This window comes from Oenanthe melanoleuca, chromosome 14 (assembly GCF_029582105.1).
Source record: "Oenanthe melanoleuca isolate GR-GAL-2019-014 chromosome 14, OMel1.0, whole genome shotgun sequence".
Classification (NCBI taxonomy): domain Eukaryota; kingdom Metazoa; phylum Chordata; class Aves; order Passeriformes; family Muscicapidae; genus Oenanthe; species Oenanthe melanoleuca.
The window spans coordinates 9,106,569-9,123,112 of record NC_079348.1 but is presented as its reverse complement, the minus strand read 5'-3'; the positions used below and the strand labels follow the sequence as shown (position 1 = coordinate 9,123,112).

At 41.2% G+C, this 16,544-nt stretch overlaps 1 protein-coding gene across 2 annotated transcripts in view; it reads right to left on the bottom strand.

The window, feature by feature from the left end:
- Positions 1-13,859, bottom strand: part of SHISA9 (shisa family member 9) — a 172,408-nt gene extending 158,549 nt beyond the window's left edge. Inside the window, exons 1-3 of one of the 2 annotated variants that reach the window (XM_056503616.1) lie at positions 13,842-13,859; positions 12,141-12,740; positions 4,874-5,001 (exon numbers count right to left, since the gene is read on the bottom strand). In XM_056503616.1, the coding sequence (XP_056359591.1) occupies positions 4,874-5,001; positions 12,141-12,664 (652 nt within the window). In that variant the 5' untranslated portion in view covers positions 12,665-12,740; positions 13,842-13,859. Of the gene's footprint in view, positions 1-4,873; positions 5,002-12,140; positions 12,926-13,841 lie in introns of those variants that run through there. The other variant, XM_056503615.1, reaches the window with a different exon arrangement.
- Positions 13,860-16,544: the final 2,685 nt, after the last annotated feature.

The window sequence follows — 16,544 nt, the reverse complement described above, 5'->3', positions numbered from 1 at the left end:
ACACTGTTATTTGCTCAGTCCTTTGCATTTTGCAAACAATGGGTTTGGTGGAGCTGCAAGCCCCTGCCACCAGAAGCACAATGTTATAGTAATGCTGCACATCCTCAACAACCACCTCTTCAGTATCCTGCCTGCAGCTGTCCAAGAGTTACTGTGCAAGCAAATCAGTTCTCATGTTTGATATGCTCCATGAGCTTTACAGTTTGAACAGCAGGACTTCCCTTTACTGAAGTTTCTTAGTAACCCTCCCAGCTTATTTCCAATGACCAATGGTAGGAATTACATTCAGGCAATGCAAGACAATGAATCATCTGATTTAAACATGTTACATATGTAACATAATTAATTTGCCAAAGATAGCAACAAAAAAAAGCTTATTCATTAGTGATGAAAGACTGAAAAATATTCTTGTGAATTCTATTTTCACAGTGTCAAACCAGTGACAGTTCCTGCCACTGGAAAACACAGGCTGAGCTTCTATGTGCAGAAATGGGGAGAAGAACAGGGAGATGCAATACAGAATTTTTGTTCTAATATACAAGGACTTCAAAAAAATCCTCCTATTTAAATGCCTACTGCCTCAACACAGAAATAAAGAAAAAACAAAAGTTAACTTATCATAAGGCACCAGTTATAGAGATGGCATAGCTTTGTTTTCAGCATTAGCATTTGTTGTCAGTAAGTATCCAGGACAAATGACAATCAAATGCAGCAGTAAACACAATGCTGAATATCTTTTTAAAAGGTCATTTTAATCACATGTGCTGTAAATCTTTAGGCAGTATTAAAACTAGCCATTTGAAACAGTGCAACATTTCCTTCTTTGAATCGTGTTTAAAATCCACTTTTTTAAAGTTAAATTCAAAATAAAGACATTCATGCATGTCAAACTAACTGAAAGCATTTTTCATGTTAAAAAGCTCCTTAATCTATAATTGGCTTCCTTTTAAAACCACCTTTATCTTGGAAGCCTGCATAAATTGTTTAAATTTACTAGTGCAAGGCTGGTTCTTGGAAAAGAGTAACAGAGCTTTTACTGATCATTAGGAAAAGTGACTGAATTGCACCAACTAAAGTATTTTTTCACACTGCTATCATAGATCATGAATCAGAAATAATAGCAGTAATCACGTTTCAAAAATGAGGATGTAGCTCTGAAGCCTCCTAACTCCCACTCCATCAGTGTTATAATCCCAACAAGTTAAATAAATCCCTTACTTCTAACACAATAAGTAGAAAAAAAAAAATAAAGAAAAAAAAAAAGAAAACCAAAACAAGAAGAGAAGAGAATACATTGAATGCTGCTGCTTTCTTAAGATTCCTTAAAGTCACAGATAAACACAACAACTCTAATTCTGCAGAAAGGTTTGCTTTTGGTTTATGTTAACATAACTTCTTTACTTTCTTTTATTTAACATCTCATGGTAGAAGACTTGAATGCGACACTTCTTCATAGATAGCTTCTGCTTGTTTACAAAGCACCACCACATTCTAATGTGTATGAATGAATGGGATAACAGAGAAGCTGTCCTAAGGAAATTATGACAACAACCACTAAGGATAAAATAACTTTTACTAAAAATCTGGATTCACATGAGCAAAGAAAAACCTGTGTTTTTTGGGAACTTCCAAAATGTCTGCTCCTTCTTGAATATCAAAAAGCAAGTACAAGAAACTGAGTAAATTGCAAGACTCTGAAAAGAGCTTTTGGCCTTCCACTAGCCTGCAAGTTCTGGCAAATAGCTGCAGGCATCAGAGAAAATCCTTGTTCTCTGATAAAAAACAGTCCAGAAACAGAAATACACTAATTTTCAGTGTCAGGGATAATGTAAAGTTTGTCATTTTGACAAAAGAGCTTCCCTTCACAAAACACTTTCCGAACATGTTGGCAACATCAGCAAAATGTTTTCAAGAGGACAGAAAGAGCAAATGAACATTCAAATTAGAATATTTTTAATAATGTTTGGCCTTCTACAGCTTGTCGGAAAGACACAGTATGGAAAAGATGTGTAATGACTAAGAAATTCCTCCTGTCCTCTTCACATTTATGTATCAATGTGAAAAGTACATCAGCCTCAAATATTTAAGTCTCATTATGAGATGGCAAGTAGATAGAAAGTGGTAACTTAGAAAACTTTAAAAATATGTATTAAAGTTTATGATGCAATAATTTTACACAATTTTATTTTCTGTGTAAAACTGGAATAGAATTTCTATGAAAGGTGTGATTCACTGTGGTTTATTTGCTTATTTAAGAGTACTCCAAAAAGTCTGTCACTTTTCCAGCATTGGTAGTAGGTAATGCTTCACTGACAAAGTTTCTGCCTGTGATATCCACTATTGCAGTATTTCAGAACTTCACTATAAAATTCTGATTTACTAAGATACTGACCTTCAAAAATTTGTCATAATAATTTTGTCTTTTTATAAAGATTTTTTCCACATTTTCAACAGATTGCAATCATTTGTGATGTTCTGGCTAATTCTAATAGTTCATTTAATCATGTTTCACATTATTTTTGTGAGAATAAAATGGCAACAAATACAGAACAACAACCTACTTGCTATGAAGAAAATGTATGCAATATTGGTTATAGAATGCCTTGAGTAATTTCACCACTTGAAGCTTTGCACTTAACAATCAAAATTATTGACTCAATGCATAAAGTTGATTAAAGACTGAAACAACTACCATCAGAGCTGCTGGCTTCTGAGGTTTCCTTCTGTAGCAGGAATGCCTGAGATGTATAAGAAGCATTGTTGGGACTGCCCATATACATGACCCAAAGGATTAGGACAGCTCCAAAGTAGCAGCAGTGCATCTGTGTAGTAAATTGCAGTGGTACAAAAGCTGCTTCACATATAATTCTTCCCTCTGTGCCAGAGGGCCATATTCTGAGACACAGGTGGTATGGATGTCTGGGGTCAGCATAAATCAACATCCCATTAAATGTGTATCTTTTTTCTTTCTTGATCCACTACCTATGTGGCCCCTGCATTTATATACAAGAGCTCCTAGAAGCAAGGCTTAAATCTGAATTCAAATCTCAGAAACAATGAGTTTAAAGGCTTGCTGTGTTATGTTGTATATTGCAGTATATACAAAGAGTTTTAAGCAAAATATCTCAGTGTGATCATTACAAACTTCTAGATAAAATCAATGCAGTAAGAACCTCTTTACTTTCTGGGTCCTTCATTAACTGTGATTCTGAACACTTCACATGTGAGATAAGATAATAGACCCAAACTTCATTACTATTTGGTACTGTTCCTGCAAACATGGTCATGGGAAGGATCAGACATCAGCAAGGAGCTTTGCTCAGACAAAGAGATGCAATGCACATTCCCATCTTCCTTAACCCTTCAGAAGTCAAGCTGCAGAGTGTTAGAGCACCTCTGACTGAGGGAGCAGCCTAGGTTCCCCTAAAGAGATGGTGTTTTTACACAGGGAGGGTGTGTGCTTTCCTCTCTGCACTGCCCATCTGCAGAGCCCCAGGTGGAAGCTTTTTGCTGGAGAGCAGGGCAGACAGATGAAATGTCACCTGATGAGGTGTCCCCTCTCTCTGTATGTGACACCTTTACTCGAGGGCACAGCTTTAATTCCCTCCCTTTACTCTGCAGGGATGCATAAGGAATGACCATCAGCCTTTCTCACAAAGCAGGCACCAGCAGCACAGGCAGCACGTGGAGCTGCTCTTTCTCCCATTGTCTTTACACCCTTCCACACAAAAAGCACCAATAAATGCACAATGCAGTACCAAATAAAACTCCCAAATATAAGCAAACTTTTTTTCTATAGTCAAGAAAAAGATGAGTGCACATACTTTAAATGTTTCAAAATGCAAATACCAATGCAGTAGAAGTATATTTGCAGTAAAATGCACATCTGCACTGATCTACAGCACAGAATATAGACACCCACTGGCTAACAATCTAAACTTTCCTGAAACACCTTTCCTGATACCTTTTTATTTTATAAATATATTGAACCTGATTTGGTAAACATATCCATAATTTAAGTATATATATATTTAAGATATGACTGGATATAAGTTACATAAATAAGTATTCGAATTAAATTTGCAGTAGCATTGTCTATCACAAGAGGAACATGTATCTGAGCATAAGAAAGATCTGTACTGTACTCTAATACAGACTGGGAAAATAAATTGTGCAGGACTTCAGAACCACTTGATATGTCACCATATCTCACTTGAAGCTCCAAGGTGCACTTTTTTCTTGCCTTCAATAACATAAACATGTAATAGCAAATACAGAATAAAAATATTATCTGAAAATTAGTGTTTAGAGCAAGATTCTTCTCATCTTCCCCTTGAGAAAATGAAAACCACATACAACTTGATGCTATCCAGGGGAGTGTTTAATTAATATACTAGTGCATATGATCTAACAGCCTAATGAGACCACTTTGCTACTGGATGTTACAGCCCTATGAAACACATTGCTAAATTCGGCTGTAACCACAACAATTTCTATTTTGGTATAACAAAACACAGAATAAGGCAAAAGCAATATGAGCAAAAACAGCAGGTTGAAGATACAAAGATACAAAACCAATATAAGTCAACCAAGAAAACTAATTAAAACTAAATATTTAAAACTAACTTAATATTTAAATATTTAAAACTAACTAAAAAATGAACTAATTTTCCTATTCTAAATTTATTTCTCCCACTGTTGCACTAATCTGCACTAGGAAACTAAATTTTTCTGACTCTAAGAAAATGACTATTTCTAATTTGCAAGAACCCATGAACTGTTGATCCTCACTTGACATTCAGCAATATTAGTTTCAAAATGATCTTTTCAGTGCCAGCATTCCAGCTATTGATAAAGTTAAAATGCAACTTACGTAAGTTATTTGGAGGAGGTCTTGTCTCCATGTTTTCATAATGCTGCACATGTACTACAATGTTTAGATCTCTTTCCATATGATCTGTTGTACAAGGACCTTGAGGTCGCATAACATCAGCAAGAGCCCTGAAAACCAAACAAAACCAGAATGAATCTGCAAAATCTGTAAGGCATTAACAATATTTTCCAAGATCTATTTCAGTTTGCAACGCAGTCAATCATAACATCTGCTGGAGAAACCAGCTCCCTTCACAGTAAACGCAGGGAAGTAAATTCATTGTGAGACTGCACACCTAAGGCTCTTTTTAGGTTGTCTTACTGTGCTAGAAGTAAAATACACAAACACATTAAGTTCTTTAGGCATCTTGGCTTTGGAGGAACATAATTTAAGCTCCTGGAGCCTTGTAGAGTTCTGCCACTGCATGTGCTCAGTAACATTATTGCCATCTTGGTGAAACTGAGCACCTCAGCACCTAGCCAATGGCTACACCTTTCACAAACTGCTTATCTTCACACCTAGAGTACTAATTTCGAAAGAAATTCTCACATATGCATTTGCAATTAGCACACACAACACAGTGGTCTTCACAGTTTTCATTCAAAACCGTCACTCAAGTTGAGAAGTCATGTAACTTCCACGCAGAAGTCCAGTAAGCAGGGATTTAAGGATTTCTCATCCAGATGGGGAGATCAAAAAGGTCTTTTTCTAACTTCTGTGAGTGTCCTAGTCTTTAACATAGAGCAAAGCTTGCACAGGAACACTCCCTGCTCCTTTGAAGGCAGTTCGGAAACAGGATGAAAGCTCTGTGCTAGCAAAGAGGGAGTAAGCAAAAGGTTCCTGAGTTAGGCCAGGCCCAGCCTGCTGCTGGCTGTGGGCTTGCCCTGCAGAGCTCCAGGCACTCTGACACACTCTCGTGCTCTGGGCACTTGTAAGGACCAGTTCCACTGCCCAGGGTGCTGCTGAGCACAAGTCCACCTTAGGCACACGGGTAAACACACACACCTGCATCAGCCCTGTGGAGCCAGAGTTACTGACCAAGTGCTAAGCTCTGAAACTCCCAGCATGGCAACATCTAACTGTGTCTGTGAGTCTGTGCTATTTTGCCAGAGTTCCACAGGAGCAGGATTAGCCCTTAGCTATGTGCCAGAGCTACCTGCTGAACTGCTGTGCACCAGGAAATAATTGGCCCACCTGCAGAAGCTGTTGCCTTAGGCAAAGGAAAGCTTAGTATGTGTTACCAGTGTCTTCAGGGTTCAGTGCAAATATTTTCTTTTCAGGTCAATGTATCATGGGCCATAATTTACCTCCTTTTTGGTTTATTGTTTTTAAAATTTAGTCCTCTTAAGCAATTTTTTAAGGGTGTGGACACATTTTCTGGGCATTATGCCCAGTTTAGGTTAATTTTCTGCAAAATTATACACCATGTCCCAGATACCGTATCAAGAAATATTAGCTCATAGACAAATAACAATAAACAAATAAACAAAACAATAACAATAATTTTTTTTAAAAAGCAAATTTCTTGATGAAAACCATGGCAAGTGCCATCTAGCTTCTCTACTTTGCTTCTGTGATACTATGATTTCTCAATTAAGCAGCACTATACTTTTAAAATATTAAAAAGTAGGTAGCTTCATTTAAGTTACAGACAGAAATTCTGAGCTGGATTTTGCTTTCAGATTGCTGAAACATTGCTTGGACATACAGCTGAACAATACTGATATTTTATTGTGTCTATGGCTAACATTATGTTATTAAAATATTAGTTACAGTTGTGATCAACATGTTAAGAGAATACTCTGTTGATCCTGGAAAAGGTCAGAAGACAGTAACCATATGATTAATGGTATCAGAGTAATGCTCCCATTTGAAGCAGTGCTTATGCAGCAGAAATAGCAGAGCTGGCCTACATAGCAGAATAATAAAAATTCAACAGAAGAGATCTCACAAAGACATGTGGAAATGATGCAAAAGGAAAGCATTATATTGCAAAAACAATTTAAAATAAACGGGGACCAAAACCATTAATATCTTGTCAATTTATGCAAATATGTCTCTATACAGAGGAAATTATTGACATCAATATTAATTCTAATTCCAGAAGCATCTGGACACACTTTTCGGAAGGGAAAAAAGTAAATGAAAGTCCCTAACTCCAGTATGGGAGGTAAAACTGTGAGATCTAAGTATTTCCCAACTCTGTCAGAGTGGGTTTCTAGAAATCCTTTCCTCATTGCTCTTAATCTGATGGTAAATATTGTTTTCTGTAGACTTTAAATAAGACCCTGTATGATGGCAGATGAACTACTGCCTGTCTGTGAAAATGCTACATTTTCTACTAATTCAGGGCTGTTTTTTTCAAATGGTTTTCAAGGCATTACCTGTCCAATTCCTTCAGTATTAGGAAAAGATAAACTACTCACCATCAAGTTCTGTTTTTAAAAACACAGCACCTATACCGTGTTAGCCAAAGTTGTACAATCTTTTCTGGCAGAATAGCTCGCAAAACTGAGAGCAAGTCCTTATTCCCCACGATGTCAGAGAGAGTTAAAAATGTGTAGCAGCTTCAGTATTACTGAAGTACAAAAGAAATGCTGTACCTGCATTTTGTTCTTTTAGGGATTTGCCCATATAATGAAATGGATAAAGGAAGGCTTGTTCCCCAGTACATGACAAAATCCTTGAACAGATGTTTGCTTTGAAAAATTCCACATAGGCCAGGAGACTTTTAAAAAACCTTCATGCATTTATCTCACCTAAATATAGTCATATAGATTCTGTTCATTATCTGAAGAAATTTTTATAGTAAGTCCCATTGAAAAGTTAAACCTATACAGAGGGTCTTTACCTGCACCTATGATATACTGGATGATTTTTTAAGGAAATGCAAGAGCGAGATAACCTTCTAATCAGGGAGCAGTATCATTAAGACCTGTGCAGTGATATCAATTGCAGTATTACAAAAGTGGAGAAGTGTTACCTACATAGGAGTTCATGGCCTAGAACTATCCAAGTATCACAAAACTTCAGCATTTATCTTGCCATAAGATTTTTCTTTTTGGATATGTAATACTGGTTTGGGATGTTATAAAGTGTGTGGAGGCAGGCATTGTACCCATACCTTATGGGTACAAGCTGAAAGAAGCTGAAACACAGGTTATTTCATGAAAAGTCACTTGTCATATTTTGCCTCCAAAATAGAGTCAAAACCCATAAGAGAAATAATTTCACACATAGGATTCAGGATTTTGGCAAGTCAGGCTATTTTTGGCCCAAATTACATCTTTTAAATGATCAATAAACTACTTCACTCCCGAGCTCAGCACTGGGCACTTTCTTCCTTGTGAAGGAAGATAGAAGAGCTCAGATTGTTCACAATATTTGGAAGACTGCTAACACACTGTCAGAAGCACTGTTTTAAAAAACAGGAGTTATAGCATGAGAGCATGACTGTAAACATTGTTCTTTCAGTTCTTGGTTTGTTTGCACATTCTCTACAAGGATTAAGGAAGGTGCAAAGGCACAGTTGTATTTACAGAATAATCTCCTCCATGCAACAGAGGTAAAGCTTTTTCATTTTCTACTCATTTTTGAGAGAAAATTCTCCTGTTGAACTGATGGAGCCTGGCAGGCCTATTGGTGTAGTCTCAAGCACAAGAATGTGCTGCCCTCATATGCCTAATGAAGCTCCTGGTCTGCTTCAGCAGGCAGATCAAGTCTGTGTCCTCTCAGGCACAACACTGCCACATTCCCTCCCTCTGCCATAGCTCCCTCCTACACCATCTGATTTCCTTATTCTACTCAAAAATAGGAGAAAAAGAAGGGGAAAGGAAGAGCTACTCTGGATACTACTATTACTGATTAGTCTCAGACACTGTAGCTGAAGGGAATACACGTCTCCTTTTAACATTAAGGAACAAATTTTAAAGTGAAGAGAAGCAAAACATGCAAGGTCTAAAATGAAATATACCATGCAGAGCTAATTCTGTACTCCCCTCTCTATGTTCATCTTCCAGATTTACAGCTCCATGTCAACAGAAAAAAAAACATCAACAGTGCCATACCTGGCCTGTTTCCTCAAAACAAAAGGAACAAGCTCTCTAAAAAAGGACAAGTCTTGACTTTTATTCTAAAGGGACTTGCTCAATAGAGACCTTTTCCTATATATGTTTTTCACTAATTAAATACATTTCCACAATGCTTTTATCATTGTCAAATATTTCAGGAAAATTCAGTGAAGTTAATGGAGTGTTCTTGGTTTGTTTTGGTATAGTAGTAAACAAAATTTAATGAAAGGCAGTATGTATGGAAACTATGCTCAGTTAATAAAGAAAGTTTTCTTTATTAACACTGTACCACTTACACACACCAGTGTCTTACTTCAACAGCAGATCTACTGACTGCAAGATAAAGTAATGCAAGGAATTTAAAAGTGTGGCAGAGTTTTGCTTCCTATTTAGAAGTCAATGTTCTTATTCCTATGTGTCAGGTCTCTGTTCATATTTTGAAATATTTTTAGTAAATTGAAAATGGAAATGTATCATTTACACCAGTTGTACCAGTTGTTCATTTTTCTTAAAAAATCAGCCCCCCATTAGAAAAAAAAAAACAGTTTCCATTATGCATTATCTTTTTGGATAAGCTATCCCATTCCTAGGTGAATTTGTTCACAGAAATGAGGGGCATTCAAATGTTTCATGTAGCCATTGGATGGGCAAGGGAAATGAGACAATCTTAGCTAAGAAAGCAGATGACAAATCATTCTCTGTGTGTTTCTTGCTGCCAGCCAAAATGGAGTAACACTTAGTACTTTTGCTTTGGCCTACCTCACACTCTTGATGCATTAAACTTGTGCTTATTAATAAGGTTCAGTACAAAAAAAAAAAAAAAAAAACAACGTAGGAGGTGTTCTTTTTTGTTTTGTTTTTCTGATATTGTTGTGATAAATGTTACAAAAGAAGGTGACTATGAACACAGCCTATATATTCTGTCAATTGTTGGTACTATTAACTGTTTGAACAGATAAATTATTTTTGAACATTGTAGCCTTTTTTCAGAGCATTAGTAGTGTAAAGTGAGTTAGAATGGAATATTTTAGTTAAACACTCACTTGAGGACTAAGAGGTTACTTCAATTCTTCACTCAATGAATATATTTATAGATTTCCAAAGGGATTTACAAATCTAATTCCTTTTCAAATTAATGTTAAACCCATCCCACAACTGGAATAAGAGAGAACATTAAAAAAAAAATAAAAGCTATAGATCTTCTTTTTCAGAACATGACTAGCTATTATGTGTACTGAGTGGGTGACTGTTTTTCCATGTGATCATGACTTTCCAAGTTTCTATATAATCCTGCCTTGAACATTTTCATGTACAAGATCACAGATGCTGTTAAGTAATCAAGGTAACAGACGACCTTTGCTAAGACCCACTTCAGAAACCTAATCTTTATGCATATATGACTCAAGGATATCAGAATGATTTTCCAATCCCCTGTAATTCTACTTCCATAAACTGAGACAGAATATCCTTTCATAATACTTCCCACCTGTACTTCAGATAGCAAATATTTCTACTCAAAGAAGCAGGACCTATTTAAGCCATAATTTGCAGGGATGGCTTATAGCTTCTTCACTCTGTTCTGGGCTTTGTGACTATTACGAGCCCTCTTTTTTTGCCTGCACAAAGACTCTACAGAGAGAGATTGAAGCAAGGGAGAGCTTTTTGCAGACAAGCTCTGTAGATTAAAATTTTAAAAACAATTTGGGACTCATGTATTGTTTTTCTCCATTTATATTCAAAATGTCTAAAGGATTATCATACCTTCCTCAACAAAAACCATCTTTGCAGAGGTATCACTGACACATGCTCTTGACTAAAATTTCTGCAATGTGCTTTTTTCCTCAGTAGTAAAGCATATCCATATCAGCCAGTTTATAAATAGCAAATAGCTCATGGACTGGTGATGCATTTTCAGGAGTATTTCTGTGACTTTCTCTGTTCATTTCAGGATAAGGAGTTAATCAGAAAGTCATGCAGAAACTTCAGTAAAAAGGAGGCTCCAGATGTTGAGATGATCTCTTGTACTGTCTTTCAAAGGATGACTCTTCATCTAAGCTTAAAGATTGTGAGCTACACCATTAGCAGACAGGGCAAGAGGAAGTTTTCTGCCACACTGCACATCCAGTAGAAGGTATCCTTTCATTGCATTTCATCACTTAAGTTTCCCAATATGCTGGGATCTATTTAGACTCTTTAATGGATCTGTTTGCCTTTTTTAATTCCTTTCCTCCATCTGCTTTACTTTCATGTGCCTGGGATTAGCATAAAAAATCAGACAGACTGAAAACTTGACAAATGTGTTATGCCTTGGTTTTGAACTGCTGTGACAATCTGGGTTTGGAATTTGTTGTTAAAGACACTAGGCTCTGTCCCGAGTTGCCCACCTGCCTATCCACCACTAGGCAGCCAGGATCTGGAGTAGATGGTACACAGCATGCTTAACTCTAGGTGGGGGAGGTTCTCTTTGATTTAACTCAGCCATTACACTGTGGAGACAGAGTTAGAACACACACATACATGGATGAGGCAAGACTTTTATATTCCATTTTTTACCTCTCAACAGTAACTGAAAAAATGTTAAGAAATTCTACAATAGCTTTTCCTTTTTATGCCTTCCTCTTCCCTTCCACCCTGACTCATTTTCACAGCTTAGAAATTTTACAAATAGCTCACACACTTGCAAGGGCTGGGGGAGTAGGGAAGGTCCTGCCAAAACCATTTTGCAGCTGGAGAGGGAGGGTGAGATGGTATTTGTTTACATCCTTCTGTTGAGAAGTAAAAACATTTTCCAGTCTTTGAAACTGTTGGAAGAGGGAACGCATCAGGCTTTCTATAATTCAGTGTTGCTGGTTTCATTTTTTTTTTTTTTTCTATTTATGCTCTGTATATCTGGGAACACTTGCTGGATCTTGTTAAGGAGAGGGTCAGGCACTGCAGATAAAAATGGACTACTGTCTGTGCAGACTCCACAATTATCCCTAGTCTTCCTCAATATTCATGTTCTGTAATAACCCAGGCTGGGGGCACCTCAGGAACTCTGCTCAGCAAAGTTGGTCTCTCTCAGTCGCCTTGCAGGGGAATACAACCTGCCTGGCAGGAGTTGTTTGTTTGGCGGGGACACGGCTCCTCTCTCCTCTCTAGGGGCTGGGCAGGAGGTAGGGGGGAGAGGGACCCTGCTGCCCGGCACTCAGCCTTACCTGGACATGTGCTCCCGCTGGGGTCTGTGCGCCTTCTCCAGCCCTAGTTTGGTGAAGATCCCCACCAGTACCATGACTGCTACAACCCCACAGATGATGTAGACAATAAGGTTGGTTTTATCCCGGGTAGGGTCATGCAGAGGGTCGTCTATGCGGGAAGGAGGCTTCCCAGTGTTCATCCACAACGGCGTCTCATAGTTTGTGCAGGTGCTTTGATCCAGCCTTGTCTTCTTGAACTTGCAGCAAAACCTGAAGCCACAAGTGCCACAGCAGAAGATGAACTCTCCCGAGCTGCAGTTAAAGGGGGGATCCCACTGCCCCATCACGTCAAAGTAGCCCCTGCAGAAGTCTGGTGTGGGAGGTGGCTCGGAGGGGTCTATCTGTTCCCCGAGGCTGGAGTGGTTTCCTCCCGAGAGCACCACAAAGCTCCCCAGCTGCTGGCCAGCTTTCTCCTGAGCCCGACACACCAGCGTGAGAAGGTCTGCCACCAAGTAGCCGAAGAGCAGCCGAATAAAGCCTTCCATTCTGCCTCCCAGCCCCGGCTCAGCGATGCTGCTGCCGCCGCCGCTCGAGCTGCTGGATGCTGCGCTGCGCCAGGAGCTGAACATAAAGGGGCTCCGTCAGGGGCCGGGCGCCCGCTCAGCCCGCGCTCGCCTCCAGCACCACGGACAGCCCCGAACGGGCCGGGCAGGGTCCGCAGCCCCGCTCCGGGTCCGCAGCCCGGCCCCGCTCCACTCCGCTCCGCTCCGGAGCAGCGAGCGCGCGGCACTTGTGGAACAGAGTGCGCGTGAGAGGGAGCGCGGGAGGAGGAGGAGGAGGAGGAGGGGGAGGAGGAAGAGGAGGACCGAGGGGTGGAGGTGGCGGCGGCGTGCGGGGCACCGCGCCGGGCTGGAGAGGGGGGCGTGGAGGGGCCGCCAAGCGGGAGGGCTGAGGCGAGGGCGCTGCAGGGGCAGGAGGAGGAGAGGGCGAGCGAGGAGCCTTCCCGCGCAGCCTGGTGCCAGCGTGGGGCGCCGGGGCACCCACCTTCCGCTCCCCCGCGGAGCCCGCCGCGGTCTCTCGCACAACTCCCTCAGACGCCCGCGGGGCCCGCCGAGCCCCGCCCGAGGCCGGGCTGCCGGGGCAGGCTGCGGGAGGCTGGACGGACCCGCCGCGGCATGCGGCCGCCGGGGAAGGAAGGATGCGCCGTGGCTGGCGGGCGAGCGCGGTGCCAGCGCGGAGAGCCCAGCCCGTCCTGTGAGGCGGCCGCGGGGAGCTGCGTGCCCGACACGGGGCTGCCCGCCCGCCTGTCCCCTCCGGCAGCCCCGCTGAGGGGCCGGCGACTTCTCCCTTCCTTTCTCCCTCGCTCCCTCTCTCTTTTTCTCCCTTCCAGCCTTTTTGTGGGGCTCTCCCTCCTCGCATCAGCCCCGCCGCAGAACCGACCCCCGCCTCGCCCCCCTCACCCGCTCCTCGCCATCCCTTACATAAGAGACTTCCCGCCTCGGCGGGCGCTCCCCACAGGTGCGTCTCCTAAAGCACGGGAGCGCCTCCCCGCCCTGCCTCCCTCAGCCCTCAGCCCGCGCCGAGCGGAGTCGGGGGCGGCCGGGCCGGGCTGGGCTGGGTGAGCCGGGGGCAGCTCCGCGGCAGGAGAGCTCCTCTGCCGATAAGTAGAGCGCTCCTTCTCCCGGGAACTCCTCTCCGAGCGCTCTCCGGAGACGCACTCACCTGCGAGGCAAGGGCAGGTGCCGCGGGCGGAGCGGCGTCCATTGGCCGCGCCTCTGCCAAGGCCGGGCGGGAGCGGGCGCTGCCCTGGCCCCGGCGTGCCCAGCACAGGTACAGGGGCTCGCAGTGCGCGCTGCCGAGCACGGCTTTGTCTGCTAAACATGAGCTGCTCCTGCACATAATTTATTTAAAAATCTCCTTATAATGTCAATCAGTTGGCTCCAGAGGACACGGTGAAGCAGCGGGTTGTTTGCGAGACACAGAACTGAAATAACTTCCCCCAAACGGAGAACTGACTCTGGAAAAGACTTTTTAGTGATTCACTCTTCATCCCTGTTACTTAACTCTCTCATCTCTGTCATTTGGTTCAGCAGTAACCTGTGCAAGTAGCAATAATATTATCCTGAATACTATGCTGCCACCAAATGTAGGAAATAAACCCACTATGGCGTGATTTAACAGTGTGGGCTGGTGCCGCTTCCCTTCTCCTCGGGGCACTCTGTGAGCGCCTTGCCGTGGCCTCGTGGGCTGCTCTTGGCTCTGGGGAAGGCTGGGGCTGTGCTGGGGCTCTGCCATGCCAGCCTGCCCTCCCTCTCCCTCTGCATCCCTGGCGCTCTTCAGGAACTTGGGCCAAGCCTGTGTGCAGTTGTTACGCGGTAAATAAACAGAAAGGTGAGGCAGAGGACAAAGCAGACGTTTGGAATCGGAGAGGGCTGTAGTTAGCTAATTGCAATCCTTTGCCTTCTCTTAAAAATAGACACTAAGTACAGTGATGATTCCACTGAACGGTTTGACAGTAAGCCTGGCATCTTTGTCCAGGAGGTAGGTTAGAAAGCCCCTTTATTTCTCAGCAGAGAAAAACAATCAGTCCCAGCCAAAAAACAGCCTTTCTGGGTTTTAATATTTAATTCTTAAAACCTCCACCTCATCAACATCCCCTTTCAAGTCTCCTCTGAAATCATATCATTCCTCCCTTGTGCATACTTCTCTCTGCTATTATTTATTATTTAACACTTTGTGATGCAGTTTGTGCTGAAAATACTGCACAAAATGAATCTTTTCCATACTTCTTATTGCATCTAGAGACATTTAAGGTCCAGTCTGTCAAGCACTTAAGATTATGCAAGTTTCCCTGTTGATTTGACGGCTAAAAAGCTGCTTAAATATTTTGCATGATTAGTGCTATACATGTGCAGAAATAATAACATCCAAAACCGATTTATTTTATGGGTTATTAATCCTGACTAAATATGGTACAAGTTTCTTGTTTTGCTGAGTTCCTAGGGTTTTCCTTGAGAATTTCCCTACAAAAAAGAAGCCTGAAGGATTTAGGCTAGAACCTGACATCTGTGGGATTCAGGTCCATGAGATCAGAACTCAACCCTGAGTGGCATGTGCTTGGGAAAAAACAGGAGGGAGATCAAACCTCCTTAAAAAAAAAAAAAAAAAAAAAAAAAAGCAAAACATTAAAACATTTTCTATAGCACAAGGAGATTTTGGATCAGACCCATGGAACCCAGAACCCATAAATCATGCCATCCTTAATTAATTATAAGTTACTTCAATTGTTATGCTCTCTCTGCCAGTTAGTTGTATTAGTAGTGAAGTTATTTTAGCTGTACCATGTCTTAGAATTCTAATAGTGAACTGGAGTTGTTCTAGACTGGGGCACAAACCCTTTTTACTAGACCTGTGGCAGTGTGCTCTAATGGCTTCATAGCATTATATTTCTAAAAACACCTGCATAACCAAAATATAAACCCATTAGTTGCAATACCAGAAATAAAACTAGTGAGAGAAGTGAGTATTACACACTGAGGCATGTTTTGGGTCATTGTGTGATTTTATAAAGCTTTTCATTATAAAATCAGTCAACAAATGTCTCATTTATTTCAGTTATACTTAACAAGTGGAGAAACATGAAAGATTTCCCCGTTTCGCACCATCACCTTCCACTTTCAAGACTTCAAGAATTTTGAGACTTCTCTTTTTGACATTGCTTTAAGGCAAGTAATAATTACCTATTTTCTACAGATTTATCCCATAAGGAATGCTCTTTACCTCTGAAATAACTAAGAGGATGAATGTTTCAACCTGAACTTACAGAGTTCTCTTTACTCAAGTGAATATCCATTTAATTAAGTGCAATTCTTATTTTAGACAACACCAGTTGTATACAAAATTCTTGTTATATTTTCCCCTTAATTTCTTTGACTTGTTTTCACCAAGATGATGTGAATCAATGGCAGTGCTTGTGGTTCAACTTTAATCTACAAAATAGGCTTCTCTTCTGGTAAATTCAGTAGCAATGTAAATTCAGTAAATTCATGTCACATGGAAGCTGCATATACTCTGTTTATTGAATTCTGTGTGGAATTGTACACAGAACTGATTCTTGCAGGGTTTTTAATGTAAATAAGAGAGTTTGAAAGAGTAAAATTATGTTGGGGTGGTATCAAATATGAAAAGTACAGAACAAATAGACCATATGTATGGGTGCTGCAGGTGGCCACAACAGGACCAGGCCAGTCAGGGAGTCTGTGGTGTAATATATAGAGAGTCAGGAACCATGGAGTTGTCTCGAAGCAAAGAACATTTAATGTAAAAATAACAAACATAGAAACTGCAAGGGACAACTTCCAAAGACCTGGAAACCCAGTAAGGACAGAGGTACAGATGGGATGGAGGGTACAGGATCCAATCAAT